At 42.3% G+C, this 18,165-nt stretch overlaps 1 protein-coding gene across 1 annotated transcript in view; it reads right to left on the minus strand.

Moving 5' to 3' along the window:
- Window positions 1-7,892: 7,892 nt before the first annotated feature.
- LOC126188704 (carboxypeptidase B-like) overlaps window positions 7,893-18,165 on the minus strand; it is a 69,519-nt gene continuing 59,246 nt past the window's right edge. The window contains exons 6-9 of the mRNA XM_049930311.1: window positions 17,796-17,941; window positions 12,856-12,912; window positions 12,648-12,732; window positions 7,893-8,126 (exon numbers count right to left, since the gene is read on the minus strand). Coding sequence (XP_049786268.1) covers window positions 7,939-8,126; window positions 12,648-12,732; window positions 12,856-12,912; window positions 17,796-17,941 — 476 coding nt within the window. The 3' untranslated portion in view covers window positions 7,893-7,938. The remainder of the gene's footprint in view (window positions 8,127-12,647; window positions 12,733-12,855; window positions 12,913-17,795; window positions 17,942-18,165) is intronic.

Here is an 18,165-nt window from a genome sequence, read left to right on the forward strand (position 1 = left end):
TCTGCCTTCTAAGTAATTAATCTAACAGCAAAAAGCTGGAACGGAAAACTTCGAATTGCATGAAAACCAGTGCATGCAGAGTAACACCGATTTCAGATTTGAAATCTGCAGATCGAAAACAGTAATAATCACTAAAAAATATCATGAAACTGAGAGTTTCAAAAACTCTGTTGACCAGTATTGTTGCTGTAGACCATGGGTTCCCAAACTGGGGGGCGCTTCCCCCTGGGGGGGGGGGGGGGGAGCGTCATGACGTTGCAAGGGGGGCGCGGGTGGAGTTAGCGGTATAAACCTAATATTTCTTTTTAATATCGATATTTTAATAAAAATGAATGTGCAGGTATTAATGATAGATTATGGTGCTAAATGCAATCGTTTGGCGTCCCACTTCCCGCAATCCTATCTCAGTAACCTATCTTAGAACATACATCTTTTGAAGATCACGTTTAGAGTGTCACACACACAGAAACTCTCAAAATTACGAAGGCAATATGCGTTAATGGTAATATATCAGATCTGTAAACAACTTACTTCTGACAATTGGAAAACAGAAAAGTCAGGTATTAACTGTTCCGTACATTTGTGCTCGTGAACTGAACGTAATCATGTTATAACTTTTAGCCGTAATAGGCTATGTTCAGAGTAATGATCACTTATACTGGGTAACTGCAAAAATGCCATTTTATTACCCTGTCAACCCGCGGATCGCCATGTGATGCGATTGCAGTGACTTAAATAGACTGTATACACTTCAAATGAACTGCCGGGTTCGTAATTTGGACGCCAGGGTTATGCCCTTTGTCACCAGAAAAATGTGCAAGACGTGAATGCGGAACTAGTACAAGTGTTCGTTCTGAGCAGAGTACTTCAAGCCGTTCTGGAAACATTGTCGTGAATGCTAACAATGAAACATAACCCAGCTAGGTAGACAATGAAGTCCATTAGTGAGGCTATTCTTTTTCCGAACGGTCAGTACTACAGCTCTTTCATTCGGATTACTTATTTGACAAAAGAGTTATTTTTATTCTGCCTTTTTGAAATACGGCATAATTTCGTTTGAAATTAGTGTACGTTCTTTGCTGCGACAATGGCTTCTTTTGGTACGAGTACAGAGATAACTGCTTGGCACTGTGCCAGTTTCCAGCGACGTATGAGGTGTATCCATGGCCTTAATTACTGTGAAATTTGACAATCAATTCATTGATGTTATCTCAAAACTTATAACGTTTCGTTTATAAGTAACGAAAGATATGGGGCACGAAAACGATTTTCGCATAAAACCCCAGGGTGCACTGCTCAGAATAGCACCGCAGAACAGGTAGCAAATTCTTAGGGTGCCTGTGGGCTGTTTCCGCCCTAATCCGGAAAAAGCCCGTTTCTCCCAGCGAGAGCCCTGCTCGGCCACCAGGTCGCAGACAGACAGTGCACTGACAACCTGCGCTGTGGCTAGGCTTCCCCGTTCTTCGCCCCACTCCTCAGAGGTAGTCATCTGAGGTGCCGACAGACGACAGTACCTTTCCTTTATTTCAGCTGGTTGCTAGCAGTTGTTGACACATCTGATGTATTGGATTTTGCTGAAATCGCGTTGAATCTTTCACAGTTGTGCCTCAGTAAAATCAGTGTTATTGCGAAATTATACTGTTAACTTCTTGTTTTCTTTTTACTTCACCATGAGTGTCGTGAAAAAACGTCAATATAATGATGATTATATCAAATACGGTTTTGCTTCTATACAAAAAATGGTGTCGACCAGCCGCAATGTGTTATTTGCTATGAGGTATTGAGCAATGATTCCATGAGACCACCTCGTCTGGAACGCCATTTGTGGGCAAAGCACGGTGCATTGAAAGAGAAGCCGAAGGAATTTTTTGCTGCAAAATGTGATAATTTGAAACGAATCAAGTTGGATACTGCTGGATCCTTCGCTCAGACATCAGAAAAGGTACTGGAAGCCTCTATGAGTTATCGCTACTTATTTCAAGGACCAAGAAAAGTCATACTATCAGAGAGACACTAGTCGAACCCTGTTTGTTGAAAGCTGCTGATATTGTTCTTGGGTCAGAAAGTAAACAAAAACTTTCACAAATACCGCTTTCTGACTATACTGTGAAACGTCGGATTTATGATATGGCCGAAGACATACAAAATCAATTAGTTAAGGCCGTCAAACAATAGCAGTTTTTCGGAATACAGTTAGACGAGGGTACCGATGTTGCGAATCGTTGTCAACTGCTAGATTTCGTTCGCTATACAGAATATGAAGCAATTAAAGAAGAGTTGCTGTTTTCTACAGAGTTAAAGTCAACTTCAAAAACAATTCATATAGTGGCAGCCGTCTCTGAATTCTTTTGTAAAAATGAGTTATCATGGCAGAAACTGATAGGGGTATGCACAGCCGGCGCCCCATCAATGCTTGGATGTCGCTCAGGATTCGTGCAGATGGTCAGAGAAAAAAAAAAACCTGGACTGTCAAGCATTGGCAGCTAAGAAACTTCCAAAGGAACTCAACGATGTCTTGAAATTGTGCATCAAAATCGTGAATCATATTAAAAAGAGTGCGTTAAATTCCAGGTTATTTGTGATGACTTGAGAGCAGAGTATAAAACACTTATTTCATACAAAAGCACACTGGCTCTCAAAAGAAAATAGGCTAGGAAGATTATTTGAACTTCGAGAGGAAGTGATGCATTTTTTTGGAAAATAACAAACAAACTGAATTGTATGTGGAATTTAGAAAGCCCGGTGTTCATGTTGCATTGGCTTATCTGTCAGATATTTTCGAATCTTTAAACACATTGAATTTGAAATTACAAGGTGGAGAGTCAAACATAAGTTATCATCGCGATGCCATCAAAGCGTTTACTGATAAGTTGCAATTATGGAAACTTAAAATTTCCCAGATTGTTTAGAATCCTGGAAGAAGCCCGATTTCAAAACGATTTTAAGGATACTGATACTAAGAGTAAAATATCGAACCATTTGCAGCGCCTCATTGATGAATTCAAACGATACTTCCCTAACAGTTGTGATGATAAAATTTATTATCGGTTAGCGACGGATCTATTTCACGTTGACGTGGATGTGTTGCCAGACAGACTACAAGAGGAAGTATTAGAAATTAAAAATGATTCTGCAGCGAAGTATGACTTTGAGAAGATGGATAAGCCTTTATTTTGGGTGAAATATCTCACGGTGTATCCCAGCACAGCATAACAAGCACTGAAATTGTATTTACCATTTTCAAGCACTTATTTGTGCGAAAGAGCATTGTCAGCGGTACTGGCGATAAAAAATAAGCTTAGAAGCAAACTTAGTATTGCCAATGATCTACCTTACGCAGTTTCTACTATTCAGCCAAGAATTCAAAATCTTGTAAAAAATATGCAAGATCATCCTTCACACTGATTTATTTGTTTGTTTTTTGACACTATGTGTGTGCAAATAATATTTTTATAATAAATAAGTCACATTATAAGAGAACTTGTTATTTTCCTCCTAGCTATCCTTACACGTAGGTATTACTGTAAAATTACAAAAAACTATTTCGAAGAAACAATATAAACATAGTGAATCTGATTTAAATATAAATACTGTGTGTGATCCTTATGGATTCTGATGTTACGTGTGGTATGTTGTTTCAACTAATAATAGTTTTTCTTCTGGATGAAGACACAGAAAAAGATTATCCTAGATATGGCAAGCGAAGAGTAGTCCTAAAATCGTATACTGATGAAGAAATGGTGTGGAGCAAGGGAATGTAATCAAGGTAAGGAAGTTGTTTTATTCATATTTTTTAAAGTTCTGTGTAGTCTGCAAAATTATTTCTTAAAACTTATTTTTTATTTTTTGTCTGGTTCTGGGAACTAGGCCTTTGTCGCCGTTCGGTAACTGTCGTCGTTGACATAAATGCCAACCTATGCGCAATGACAATGGGGAGCGCTATAGGCATACAAATCAGTTATGTTCGTTAACACCGTGACTGAGTGAGTGAAAGTAATAAGCTACACTCAACTTAAAATAATGGCCCGCATCCACTAATCTGCAAAGGTCGCTACTATTTCTCCTTGTTTATCAAAGACTTTCTTTGCTTTAGGAGGGCTTATAATCACTAGACTAGACTGATGACGTAATAACTGCGACTCGATACATTATGTTACATGACGTCACCATCACAAATTTTTCAATAGTTTCTTGATAATTAATAAAAATCTATGTTTTTTTTAGGGGGGGGGCACGGAAGTTTTCTTTTCGGCAGAAGGGGGGGGGGCAAACTAAAGTTTGGGAACCTCTGCTGTAGACGGTGGCCATTCCGAATATTTGACTATAAATAGAGTTTCAAGGAAGTTTTTATGTGCCCACATTCTTTTGTGATTTCTTTTTTGTTGCTGAAGTAATTTTGTAACGTAAGTGAGTTTCTTGGTATTAAATTAGACATAATGTTATTATTTAACAGTCTTTATATCTGCGTTCTATTGTCTTTTCTTTTTTACAAATCCATTCAATTTTTTATGGGCACCTTTCTTTCAAGGCTCTGGCAAAAACAAGAGCGGAACTGTTATCATTGATAACAAGTGAATCATACCTAGATGATTCCTTCGTCTTTCATTTGGTGCGTCTATCCAAATACATGCAGCCACGTGTGATTACAATCAGTTTTAAATTAAACTTGTGTCGACTACTTATTTGTAAATAAACTGTTTGAGCTACGTCTAGTTGGAATCTTGTTCCCATGATGTTCCCATCGAACATCATGAGCTTCCTCATAAGACAGCAATTGGTTTCATGTTGGAAATAGATAACTCCTTAGTTCTAATAATTGTAATGTCTCCAAAACTACTAACGCGATTCCGAAGAATTAAATGCCATTGAATTCGTGTAGTTTAGAACTACGATATTAGCAGCAGAAATTAGTATACCTACATTTGAAAAAAGATATGTCCAAGCCCATACTTCTGCAATTCATAAAGTTGTGATAACTTTTTCACAATTCATTTGGTTGGAAACTGCATTGCGGTACCTTAAACCGTTCAGAAAACATCTGATCCGGCGAATAGCTTAGCCGAATCATCGAGTAAATATATTTTATTGCATTTAGTTGCAGTTTGTAAACTGAGGAATGTAAAAGTTGCGTGTGGCATTTCAGAAACGAGACATGCTGGGCATTCCTAGTTATTTTTAATGATACTGACCAAAATTGACGAAAATTTGCGTGTGGCACTTCAGAAACGAGACATGCTGGACATTCCTAGTTATTTTTAAAAATACTGAGGAAAATTGAGGAAAAGTAGCAGGCGACAGTACATTCAATGCTCATCACTTCATTTTAGAAACATAGCATTTCACCCCCAAAATACCATTTGGCTTACAGTCTGTAACTCGAATTGGATCGTTTAACTACCTACGTAACCTTTCAGCTGGATCATCGTTAATCTTATGTCTGCGACCGCTAGCTGCCGTGTGATGTTCGACACAGATAATTCTTAAATAATCACTCTAGAGTGCTATATTTTCTGTGTAAGGCAATTTCGCCTCATTTCATTTTACTTCATGAAAACAAAATTAATCAACAACGAAAGTAATAAGTAAAATGGAAAACTGCGTCAGCCGTCACGTAATTTCTTTCGATAGAGATCATTTCTCTGTCACAATGAATGTTTTTGAAATGGAAGTTCCACATCTACATCTTATTACTTCTGCTTTGTTTACTCATATATTTCACCCCCCCCCCCCTCCCCCTCCGACGACTAGTTTGACTAGTTTCGCAGGCACAGCCCCAATCTCAAGCGATTCTGGTATGTGTATTGAATCATATTATTTTTTCTTTCTTTTCTTTTTTGTATATAAGCTATATGTAAATTAAATGAGCTATAAACCGAAGACGCCGCTATAAAGTAAATTAACGAATTGTTTTGTGGCAAGGATAATGTTTTTATACATCGTTTAATATCTGTATGAAACAAAGTAAGAAATACGCTCTTCAATTTAATAATTCATGTGTCTTCACCCTTTTGTTTTGGGTAGTAATAGCGTACGGATATATGCTTGGACCCGTCGCAGCAGCATTGTTAAGAATGTGTATTTGAACCCTTCATTAAAAGTATTATAAAAAGTTATTAGGAAAGGAATATTTATTCGCATGGTTATAAGTCCAACTGCCATCTGTTCATCATTCACTTGCCGCCGAGATCCTGCATCAAGAAGTTCGGTGCAGACAAGAGTAATTAACGCCGTATCTGGGGGAGCGTTCCTGTATCGACATTGTCAGACTCAAGACTAAACACAATGGAATTAATGTGAAGGTAATGACTCAGACTTGATAGGCACCTATTGAACATGGTTTACTTATACTAAAAATATTGTGCCTCGAGTGTTTAAGAACTAATAGACAGATCGACAATTTCAATGGTTACGGTCATTATTTGGTACCGCACACTACTGGAAGCAGCAGTACGTAATACAAATTGTGTTTATTGGCCTTGAATGTAATGATATTGAAGGTCTGTTAATATTGGTACCAGTCAAAGTTCATCCAAGACTGTGCACAGATTCATAAACTACCTTCAGAATTTTCTCAACAGTTTTTTCCAATAAAATATTCCAATTATTCAAGCAATTATTAGTCTCTTTCCATATTCCTATTCACATGACGCATTTTCCATAACCTTTTCCGTTATTTTTGAGGAAAAATTTTACTATTAGGCTTGTTGTCGATTTTTTTTGTGCCGGAAACAGAAGTTCCACACCTACACGTTTTACGAAATGTAAGTGTTCGGTTTCTGTTTCTAAGAAAGAAGAACTTCATTAGTTACGAACCCGTAAACAAAATTTTCCTTTCAAAATAATGAACAACGAAAAAATGAATTCAGGCAAGTACGAATAGGAGTCGCCCTCTGAGGGCTACGTACAAGCTTAATTGTGCAAACAGATGATAATTTCGCGTCGCTCAACGGCCTGGTGCTAGTGTTTCTATTGGACGCCACTTTGGCGGCCTGCGTGTCCCTCACCTATCCCAGTTATCCAGCCGGGGATAGGGGATCTACAGTTTGACGCGGAAACCGAACCTCGTATTGTTTCCGACGACTCCTCACGTCGTTGAGAAATGAAGGCTGGTTGAAACGAAGACTGAAACGGCCATAGTCCGGTAGAAATTTGATCACCACCACGTCCAACATGTGTTCAGGTTGTTCATGTATGTATTTGATGAATGTGTTTGCCAGTCGAACAACCAGACAAATGGACGACAAAGTAACCCTGCAAGAGCTCCGTTTTTTCCTACTGAGGTGCGGAACCCAAAAAATTTTCATTGAAGTTCTGTTGATAATGATTATCTCCAAACAAAGGTTGGACACGAACATGAATTCTACATTACTGTTCAATACTTGCCTGGTACATTCTGATTTTTCTGTTTACTCTAAGAAATTGAGGGAACACCAAACACTCTCAAAATTTGTTACAATGCTACGACCCATTGAAGCTAACGATCGTCGCTCGGTCTAATATAACCCTGCAATATTAATTCATTGCTGGTGTCCGCAGCTCGTGGTCTTGCGGACGCGTTCTCGCTTCCCGAGCACGGGGTCTCGGGTTCGATTCCCGGCGGGTTCGGGATTTTCACCTGCCTCGAGATGGTTGGGTGTTTGTATTGTCCTCGTCATTTCTTCATCATTCTTGAAAGTGGCGAGTTTGGACTGAGCAAAGTTTGGGAATTTGTACGGGCGCTGATAAACGCGCAGTTGGGCGCCCCACAAACCAAACATCATCATCATCATCATCATCATTGCTGGTAATTTATATTGCATTTGAGGAGAGAAGATGAAGTTTACAAACGATTTACTATTCAGAATTCCACTGATAATCACAGATTTATAAAGCAATCTTTGTTTATTCCAGTAATACATGTATCATACACAAATGATCACTCAGTAATGATTCTTTTTATCAGTAGTTATCAGCAATATATTGCCCATAGACGCGAACGGCTTCGAAGAATGGCGTCACCAATTTGAGGATGTCTGACGCTGGAGGATCGAAACCGTACGAGCCGCCATCGGGAAGTTCGATGGTGTAGGAGAGGGCTACTCCGCCAACGCCTTTGGTCCAGTCATCACTGCCGCCGGCAGCTGCGTCTGTAAAAACATCCTGACGTTAGTGTCATTCAGTATGGAAACAAATATGGAACAATGTGCATCCACGAATGAACCGACGAAATTTTACAATCTTAATACAACAGAGTATAACAACCTGGCGACCGACGCATTTCAGTAAAAAATAATACACTGACGGGGAAAACAAGTCCCAACTACAAAAGATAATTAATGTACACTAATTTGTCTAGGTAACATAATTAAGTGATTAACATTGCAAGATAAGCCACTGCAAATGTGAAATGCTGGTACATTAATAACCGGTGTGGCCATCAGAACGCTGAATGCAAGCGTGCATTCAGTGTGTTGTACAGGTGCCGGATGTCAGTTTCTGAGACGCAGTTCCAAGCCAGCTGCACGTCGTCGGTCAATATGGAGGCGATTAATGCTGATTGTGGAGTTGTCGTCCGACGATGTCTCATATATGCTCGGTTGGAAACAGATCTGGTGATCGAGCAGGACAAGTCAACACGTCGACACTCTGTAGAACATGTTCGGTTACAACAGCGGTATGAGGGCGACAGTTATCCTGTTGGAAAACACCTCCTGGAATAATATTCACGAATGCCAGCGCAACAGGTCGAACCATCAGCCGGACGTACAAATTTGCACTGAGGGTGAGTGGGATAACCACGAGAATACTCCTGCTATCGTACGAAATCGCACCCCAGACCATAACACCAGGTGTAGGTCCAGTGTGTCTCGCACGCAGACGGGTTGGCTACATGCCCTCAACTGGCCTCCTTCTAACCAACACACGGCCAGACTGGCACGGAGGCAGGATCGACTTCCATCAGAAAACACAACAAACCCCCACCCTGCTCCCAGGTGAGCTCTCGTCTGACATCACTGAAGACGCCAATGGCGCTGGTTTGGGGTCAGTGGAATGCACGCAACAGGGCGTCTGGCTCGAAGTAGTCCTTGAAGTAACCGATTTGTAATAGCTTGTTGAGTCACTGTGGTGCCGACTGCTACTCACACTGCTGCTGTTGCAGACACCGTATGATGCGCCAGAGCCATACACCTAACGCAGTGGTCTTCCCCCTCAATAGTGCCACGTGGCCGTTCAGGGGCCGGTCTTCTTGCTACCGACCACTCTGGTGACCACCGTTGTCAGAAATCAGGCATGATGGCTACATTCCTGCCAAGTCTTTCTGCAATGTCGCAGAAGGAACTTCCCGCATCCTGTAGCCCTATTAGACAACCTCGTTCAAACACACTGAGTTGTTCATAATGGCGTCTTGTCGCCTTAACGGCATTCCTGACTAGCATCAGCTCATCACGTCTGGTCTCAAACCTAACTGACGTTCACGACCATTACAGCGCGAATCAAAAGCAAAGCTGATTTGCATCTTCATTGTGGCGTTATTAGCGCTACTCTTGCGCGACTGGTGCGAAATTTGAACAGACATTATCTTTCAGATATAGAAACACGTCTGCCTATTTTCCTTTATGTCGCCAACTCTTTCTTGTTGTTACGACTTTTCTTCTGTCTGTGTACCTTCGATCGGCCCAACTCTTTTTTTGTTATCTCTCTAGAAGGAGTCAGTTACACAAACGCAACTTTAGTATCATTTTTGTGAAAATACAAGTAGTATAAATCAAAATAATTCTAAGCTGACAAATGTTTCTTCATCCATTCTTTCTCTGCTCTTTGCTTGTCTCTATAACATACAGAGTTATTCATAATTACCTCCATGGTTTTAGAAGGCTACTGCACGAAAACTACAAGACACATAGAAAAATAACTCGCTTCAGTCAGTAGAACATCACTCTCAGATTCGATTCGTAATACACATCGTGGGGTATTTGCGTTAGGGAGTAGGTATGTCACTACACGTAGACTAATCATCCGATCCGTACTGTTGCATCGAATTACTTCGCACCTGTAAACAGGCAACCCGATGAACAGAATTCCAAGGCTGGCTGCTGTGGCGCCTTCCCAGGCAGCTCGTGTCAGTTGCAGCGAATGGGTTGGTTGGGCGGATAGCTGTAGTTATGGCTGCGGTCTCTGTCATATATCGTCTTAAGACTCTGAAGTAATTATACCAACTACCATTGTTCCCTATAAGATCGCTCCCCTGGCTATCTTCTGTCGCAGACATCGGACTTCGTTTCTCAATACAGTGTTTCGTCACCTCGTAAAGAATTGATTACAGGGATAGCAGGGAAGTTAGCTATTGTCTGGCCATGTATCTATTCAGAAATGGACACATGAATGAGAGACAGCCCCTTTACAAGTTTCCTAAATAACAAAGCAACCGCGAGTCGTGCAGTAGACTTGACGTAGGACCAGTCAAAATAACAAAAGTTCACAGAAACAATAACGTCTTCTGTATGAAGACCAGTCTAAGCCACTACAACAAGAAGCTAGCCATGAATCAAGAACAGTAACAATAACAGGGATCAGACTATAGAGCTTACCACGCTAAATTTCGATTTGCAGTGCCGGTATCTCGCGATGGAAATGTAACGACAGCAAAGTTGCAGCGTGCTTCGTAGCTCTAAATATTACGAGCAACTCGCGGATGGTTAACACAATGCTACTTCCGAGTATATGGAAGACAACACTTGCCATATAATGGCAGTAACTGCTGCACGATGAAACTCGCGATGTTGACGCCTTTAGTAACTGCAACGGAATGTTGTGGAGAGCTGCTCTCGTCCTACTTAAAGACTCGGTCGACGAACTACAATGCCAACCTAACAGAAGTTGGAGATGTAACCGTTCCCGGTGTACATGCCGACTGGGGCGACCGAGTCCTTGCCTTCAAGTTGGGTGGCCCGAAATGGCGGGGATTTCCAGATCGCAGAAGTCTTTGTATGTATCCATCACCGCATAGCTTCAACGACGATTTGAAATAACGGCCAGGGAATCAAGCTAGATTTCGTCATCTTGAGCGGGGAATGCCAAAACTATCCACCCAACTCCAACCAATGACCCACTATATAGACAATACATTGAGGCGGCAGAAGCTATGGGGCAGCGATATGCAGGTTCACACATGGAGGTGGTATTGGGTACACAACGTATAAAAGGGCAGTGCTTTGGCCGAGCTGTCACTTGTACTCAGCTGAGTCACGTGAAACTGTTGCGACGTGATTATGGCCGCACGACGGGAATTAACAGACTTCGAACGCGGAAGGGTAGTTGGAGCTAGACGCAAGAAACATTCCATTCCGGAAATTATTAAGGAATTCAATATTATGACATTCACAGTGTCAAGATTCACAGAGTCGAGGATAACATAATTCAGGCATTACTTCTCATTACCAACAGAGCAGTTGTCGACGGCCTTCAGTTAACGACCAAAAGCAGCGGCGTTTTCGTAGTGTCGTCAGTGCCAAGAAACAAGCAACACAGCGTGAAATAGCCGCAAAAATTAATGTCGATGTACGACGAGCGTATCAGTTAGGAATGTGGCGTTAATGAGCTATGGCAGCAGACAACCGACTTGAGTGCCTTTGCTAACAGCACGACATCTCATGAATGCCTGTCCTGGGCTCGTGACCATATCGGTTGGGCTATAGACGATGGAAAACCGTGGCCTGGACAGTTAAGTCCCGATTTGAAGTGGTAAGAGGTGATGGTAGGTTTCCTAAGTGGGGCAGAACCCACGAAACCATGGACCCAAGTTGCCACCAAGACACTGTGCAAGCTGGTGATAGCTCCGTAACCGAGTGGGCTGTGCTTACATGGATTGTTCCCAAACAACGATGGAATTTTTATGGATGACAATGCACCATGTCACCGTGTCATAGTTGTCTACGATTGATTTGAAGAACATTCTGGACAGAATGAGATTTTCACTCAGCAGCGGAGTGTGCGCTGATATGAAACTTTCTGGCAGATTAAAACTGTGTGCCGGACCGAGACTCGAACTCGGGACCTTTGCCTTTCGCGGGCAAATGCTCCACCAACTGAGCTACCCAAGCACGACTCACGTCCCGTCCTCACAGCTTTACTTCTGCCAGTACCCCGTCTCCTACCTTCCAAACTTAACAGAAGCTCTACTGAATTTATGAACTGGTACTATAACATGACATTCTGGACAGTTCGAGCGAATAATCTGGCCACCTAAATCGTTCGACGTGAATCCCATCTAACATCTATGGGACATAATGGACAAAATGGTTCAAATGGCTCTGAGCACTATGGGACTCAACATCTGTGGTCATAAGTCCCCTAGAACTTAGAACTACTTAAACCTAACTAACCTAAGGACATCACACACATCCATGCCAGAGGCAGGATTCGAACCTGCGACCGTAGCGGTCGCGCGGTTCCGGACTGAGCGCCTAGAACCGCTAGACCAGCGCGGCCGGCATAACGGACAGGTCAGTTCATGCACAAAATCCAGCACCGGCTACATTTCTGTAATTATGGACGCCTATAAAGGCAGCATCGCTTGATATTTCTGCAGGGGAATTCCAACGAAAGATCATTTACCCACTTACACCTCCCGTTTCATGAGAGCAAGTGGACACAAGAGGAGTACTTACACAAGACGTTTGTAGAGCTGCCGATCTCGTAACTAGGACCCCCCGCTGCTTCCTGGGCGGCGTTTGCTTGTTGTGCCAAGGCGTCCTGTGGCGGCACGGAAACAGAGTCATTAGCAACACTGAACGCTTTCCCGCTCAGACTCATAGTACTACACAATGAAGATAGTCGATGATTTAAAGAGAACGGCAAGCACAAAAGAGGGCTTACCAAAGTTTCCCAGTCGTCAGGCAGTTCGCTAGTGTAACCCCACGGGTAGAGTATGTACTGGAAAGAGATTACAGACGTGTTATTCACATCGTACTGAATTTATGAACTGGTAATATAACATGATACGGCTTTGAAATGAAAATCGTTCAGCAATATATTCGTACTCAGCACACATTATCGACAATCACATCTAAAATGACATTGATAAAAGTAAAGTGAATTGTGATCTGAAATTACTAAAAAAAGAAACAAAAATAGTAGACAGTGAGGAAAAAAATCACTTCACGAATAAAGGTACATATCACTTCCGTTCAAGGTTTTAGTTTTTGGGGGGTTAATATGAAAATACAAGTGTGCACCCGCGGTCTACGAATAGCGTCTTTGATCAGTAATAAAACGTGCTTTGATCCGGTTCGAAACCCGTCACCGCTTAAATTTTGAATAACAATCAGCACTGGCGAGCGAAGGCTTCCGGTGTAAGAAGTCACTCACATTCTGCCAACGGTCTCGTCAAAGAGGGCGGAGGACGAGACAGAGGTTCAGGTCACTCTCTCGCCCTTGGGGTGGGAAACTGACCCTAAAGGCGGAAGAATGTTCACAACATTAGGATGCAGAAGGAAATGGAAACCATTGCATTAAGAACATATCATGTGTGTCCAAGAACATATGACCTGTAATTGAAAAAGTGTCAGGATGACCTGTCAATTCCTGAAAGAATCTGGAATAGTCCCCCATTCGGATCTCTGAGAGGGAACTGCCACGGAGAAAGTGACCATGACAAAAAGATTAAATAACCAACGAAAGGATAACGTTCTGTCAGTTGGGGTGTTGAACGTCAGAAGTTTGAACGTGATAGGGAAGATACAAAATCTGAAAAGGGAAATTAAAGGCCTCAAACTAGGCATAGTGGGGGTCGGTGGGGTGAAAAGGAAAGAAGATAAGGATTTCTGGTCAGATGAGTATAGGTTAATAATATCAGCAGCAGCAGTAAATGGTACAACGTGATTACAATTCGTTGTGTATAGGAAGGTAGGGTAGAAAGTGTGTTACTATGAATAATTCATTGATAGGGTTGCTCTCATCAGAATCGACAGCAAACCAACACCGAAAACGATAATTCAGGTATATATGCCGAAGTCGCAAGCTGAAGATGAGAGATAAAGTAAGTGTATGAGGATAATGAACGGGTAATTCAGTAAGTAAATGGAGAAGAAAATCTAATAGACGTGGGGGACTGGAATGCGATTGTAAAAGCAGAAGTAGAAGACAGAAGTGTATGACGATAATGAATGGGTAGTGCAGTAAGTAAAGGGAGAGGAAAATCTAATAGACGTGGGGACCTGGAATGCGGTTGTAAGGGAAAAAGTAGAACAAAGGGTTACGGGAGAATGTGGGCTCAGTAATATGAATGAGAAAGGAGAAATGGTTCAAATGGTTCTGAGCACTATGGGACTTAACATCTGAGGTCATCAGTCCCCTACAACATAGAACTACTTAAACCTAACTAAGCTAAGGACATCACACACATCCATGCCCGAGGCAGGATTCGAACCTGCGACCGTAGTGGTCGCGCGGTTCCAGACTGAAGCGCCTAGAACCGCTCGGCCACCGGGGCCGGCGAGAAAGGAGAAAGACTGATTGAGTTCTGTAATAAATTTCAGCTAGCAACAACGAATACTCTGTTCAAGAATCGCAAGAGGAGAAGGTATACATTTAAAAGGCCGGGAGATACGGGATGATTTCAGTTACATTGCATCATGGTCAGGCAGAGAGTCATAAATCAGATTATCGATTGTATGGCGTACCCACGAGCAGATACAAACTCAGACTACAATGCAGTAGTGGTGAAGAGCAACCTGAAGTTTAAGAGATTAGTCAGGAAGAATCAATACGCAAAGAAGTGGGATACGGAAATACTAAGGAGTGAAGAAATATGCTTGGAGTTCTCTAAGACTACAGATACTGGAATAAGGAATAGCTCAGTAGGCAGGACAGCTGAAGAGGAGTGGATCTCTCTAAAAAGGACAATCACAGAAGTTGGAAAGGAAAACTTAAGTACAACGAAGGTATCTGCGAAGAAACCATGGGCAACAGAAGAAATACTTCAGCTGATCGATGAAAGAAGGAAGTACAAAATAGTTCTGGAAAATTCAGGCATACAGAAATACAAGTCGCTGATCAATGAAATATGCAGAAAGTACAAGGAAGCTAAGACGGAATGGCTGCATCAGAAATGTGAAGAAATCGAATGAAAAATGATTGTCGGAAGAACTGACTCAGCATATATGAAAGTCAAAATAACCTTCGGTGGAATGAAAAGCAAGGGTGGTACCACTAAGAGTGCAACAGGAGTTCCACTGTTAAATGCACAGGAGAGAGCGGATAGGTTCATTGAGCGCCTCCATGAAGTGGAGGATTTGTCTGATGTGACACAAGAAGAAACAAGAGCCGATTTAGAAGACATAGGGGATCCAGTATCAGGATCAGAATTTAAAAGAGCTTTGGAGGACTTACGATCAAATAAGGCAGAAGGGATAGATAACATTCCATCAGAATATCTGCAATCATTGAGGAAAGAGGCAACAAAACGACTATTCACGTTGGTGTGTAGAAAGTCTTAGTCTGGCGATATGCCACCTGATTTTCGGAAAAATATCATCCATACAATTCTGAAGAGTGCAAGATCTGACAAGTACGAGAGTTATCGTACAGTCAGCTGAACAGCTCATGCATCCAAGTTGCTAATAAGAATGATATACAGAAGAATGGAAAAGAAAATTGAGGATGTGTTAGATGACGATCAGTTTTACTTTAGAAAAGGTAAAAGCACTGGAGAGGCAATTCCAACGTTGATAATGGAAGCAAAGCTACAGAAAAATCAAGACACGTTCGAAGGACTTGTCGGCCTGGAAAAAGCGAAAAATGGTGCAATATGTTCCAAATTTTCAGGAAAATAGGGGTAAGCTATAGGTTCAAAATGGCTCTGAGCACTATGGGACTTAACTACTGTGGTCATCAGTCCCCTAGAACTTAGAACTACTTAAACCTAACTAACCTAAGGACATCACACACATCCATGCCCGAGGCAGGATTCGAACCTGCGACCGTAGCAGTCGCGCGGTTCCGGACTGCGCGCCTAGAACCGCTAGACCACCGCGGCCGGCGGTAAGCTATAGGGACAGACGGGTAAAATATAACGTGTACAAGAGCCAGGAGGGAATAATAAGTGTGGAAGACCAAGATCGAAGGGTTCCGATTAAAAAGGATGTAAGATTAGTATATAGTCTTTCGCTCATTCTGTTCAATCTGTACTTGGAAGACGCAATGGTGAAAGTAAAAGAAAGGTTCAGCAGTGGAATGCCGACTAGGGAAAACAGACAAGTCAGCCATGGCGGAAAGTGGTCTTCGGTCGGGTGATCATGTAGTGAAATTTTCGGAAACTGAAGTTTTATGTACTATGACGAACTATTATCCACAGCTATATAGAGAAGCCATCGAAATATAAAAACATGGAGATAATTTTAACAGAAAATAAGAAGCCATGAAACTCAGCGATATATAACAGTGACGCTACAGTATCGATGAGAAGTTTTTATCTTTGACGTACTAAGATCGATAGTTATATTTTATCCTTGACAAGGTTTATCTCTGCTATCACGTGAAATCCAGACCACGCCCACTTTCCACTGTATTTTGGCCGTTCTTCGACGTCCGACTCGTCAGTCGGCAAGACTCAGCACAACCAGGAGCACCTCCGAAGATGTCCAACGCAGCTTTGGACGAAACGTCAGTTCCATGGACCACGGCCATACAAGCCGGAAGTGTTCTCGGCAGCTGAAACATCCGGTCGTGAAAGCCTTCATTGCATGATTAATCCGCAATGATCCAGATCAGTGTGCTCGAGAACTGGCAGATGTAATGGACTGTGATCATTCCACCTCCGTGCGACATTTGCATGCAGTGGGGTAGGTTTAAAAATCGGGTGTATGGGTACCGCATGGTCTAAGTCAAAAGCCGCGCGGGATTAGCCGAGCGGTCTGGGCGCTGCAGTCATGGACTGTGCGGCTGGTCCCGGCGGAGGTTCGAGTCCTCCCTCAGGCATGGGTGTGTATGTTTGTCCTTCGGGTATTTTAGGTTAAGTAGTGTGTAAGCTTAGGGACTGATGACCTGCACTTAAGTCCCTTAAGGTTTCACACACATTTGAACATTTTTTTTCTAAGCCAAAATAACAAAAAACGGGTAAACATACGTGCGTCTCTGCTTGCCCGTCATCAGTTAGGTCGTGAACAACACCGACCATTTCTATCCACTATCGTTACTGGTGACGAGAAGAAAGGAATGGGCGAGCCCAAATGAAGCAGCATCTGCCCGCACAAAGACTTGAGTGCATCCACGAATGGTAACGTTGCGCATCCGGTGTAACAGCGACGGTGTGATATACTACGAATTACCCTGAGGTGTAACCATCACTGCACCATCTGAGATGTCTTCCCGACACGAACCAAGAACAACGACCAGGAAGACTGCCTGAAGTGTTGCGACTTCATGATAACGCACACCCACGTTCTAACAATTTTGGGAAGTCATCTCGCACCCACCATATTCATCTGATCTTATGTTCTCACATTTTCATCTTTTCCGTTCTCTAACGAACAACCTTCAAGGAAATTCCTTTCCGTATGAAAATGCTTTCGAACATGGCTCAACGAGTTCTTCACCTCAAAACCATGTGGTTTCCACAGTCGCGGAATCGAAAAGTTCCCCAGCGTTGGCAGACTGTTGTAAATAGTGAAGGAGACTATCCTACTGATGACTAAAGTCTCTATTATGTGTATCTCTTGTGTGTATTAAAATTATGGGAAAAAGCTAGAAACAAAGCTACGAACCTAGGCATCAACGCAATACAACAACACCTAAATAATACTGTATTAGTTACTTACGGCTCCGAAGCTATGGAACGTTAGGTAAAGCTTGATGCGGTCGGCGTTGGCCAAGATGTAGTCTCTGAGAGCTTGCGTCTCAGGCTCCGAGAACGCCTGAGGACCAGCGTAAACATCAGAGCAGGGATAGCTGTCGGCGCCGACCTCTGAAAAAAAGGAACCCAACACCTGGTGAGAGATCGAGGCCTTCCATGTTGTCTTGCGTTGGTAAAGACGAAAGTTGCAGCCATGTCCTTTCCATTTGTCGACGAGAATAAGTGCGCTAGTGCTGCAGTGGTCGATCCTGAAAAGTCCCGACTGGAATCATGATGGTGATAATAAGTTTCGTAGGCATTGTACAGCCCGAAAAGTAAGCATATTTTACCGCTTA

This window comes from Schistocerca cancellata, chromosome 5 (genome assembly GCF_023864275.1).
Source record: "Schistocerca cancellata isolate TAMUIC-IGC-003103 chromosome 5, iqSchCanc2.1, whole genome shotgun sequence".
Taxonomy (NCBI): Eukaryota; Metazoa; Arthropoda; class Insecta; order Orthoptera; family Acrididae; genus Schistocerca; species Schistocerca cancellata.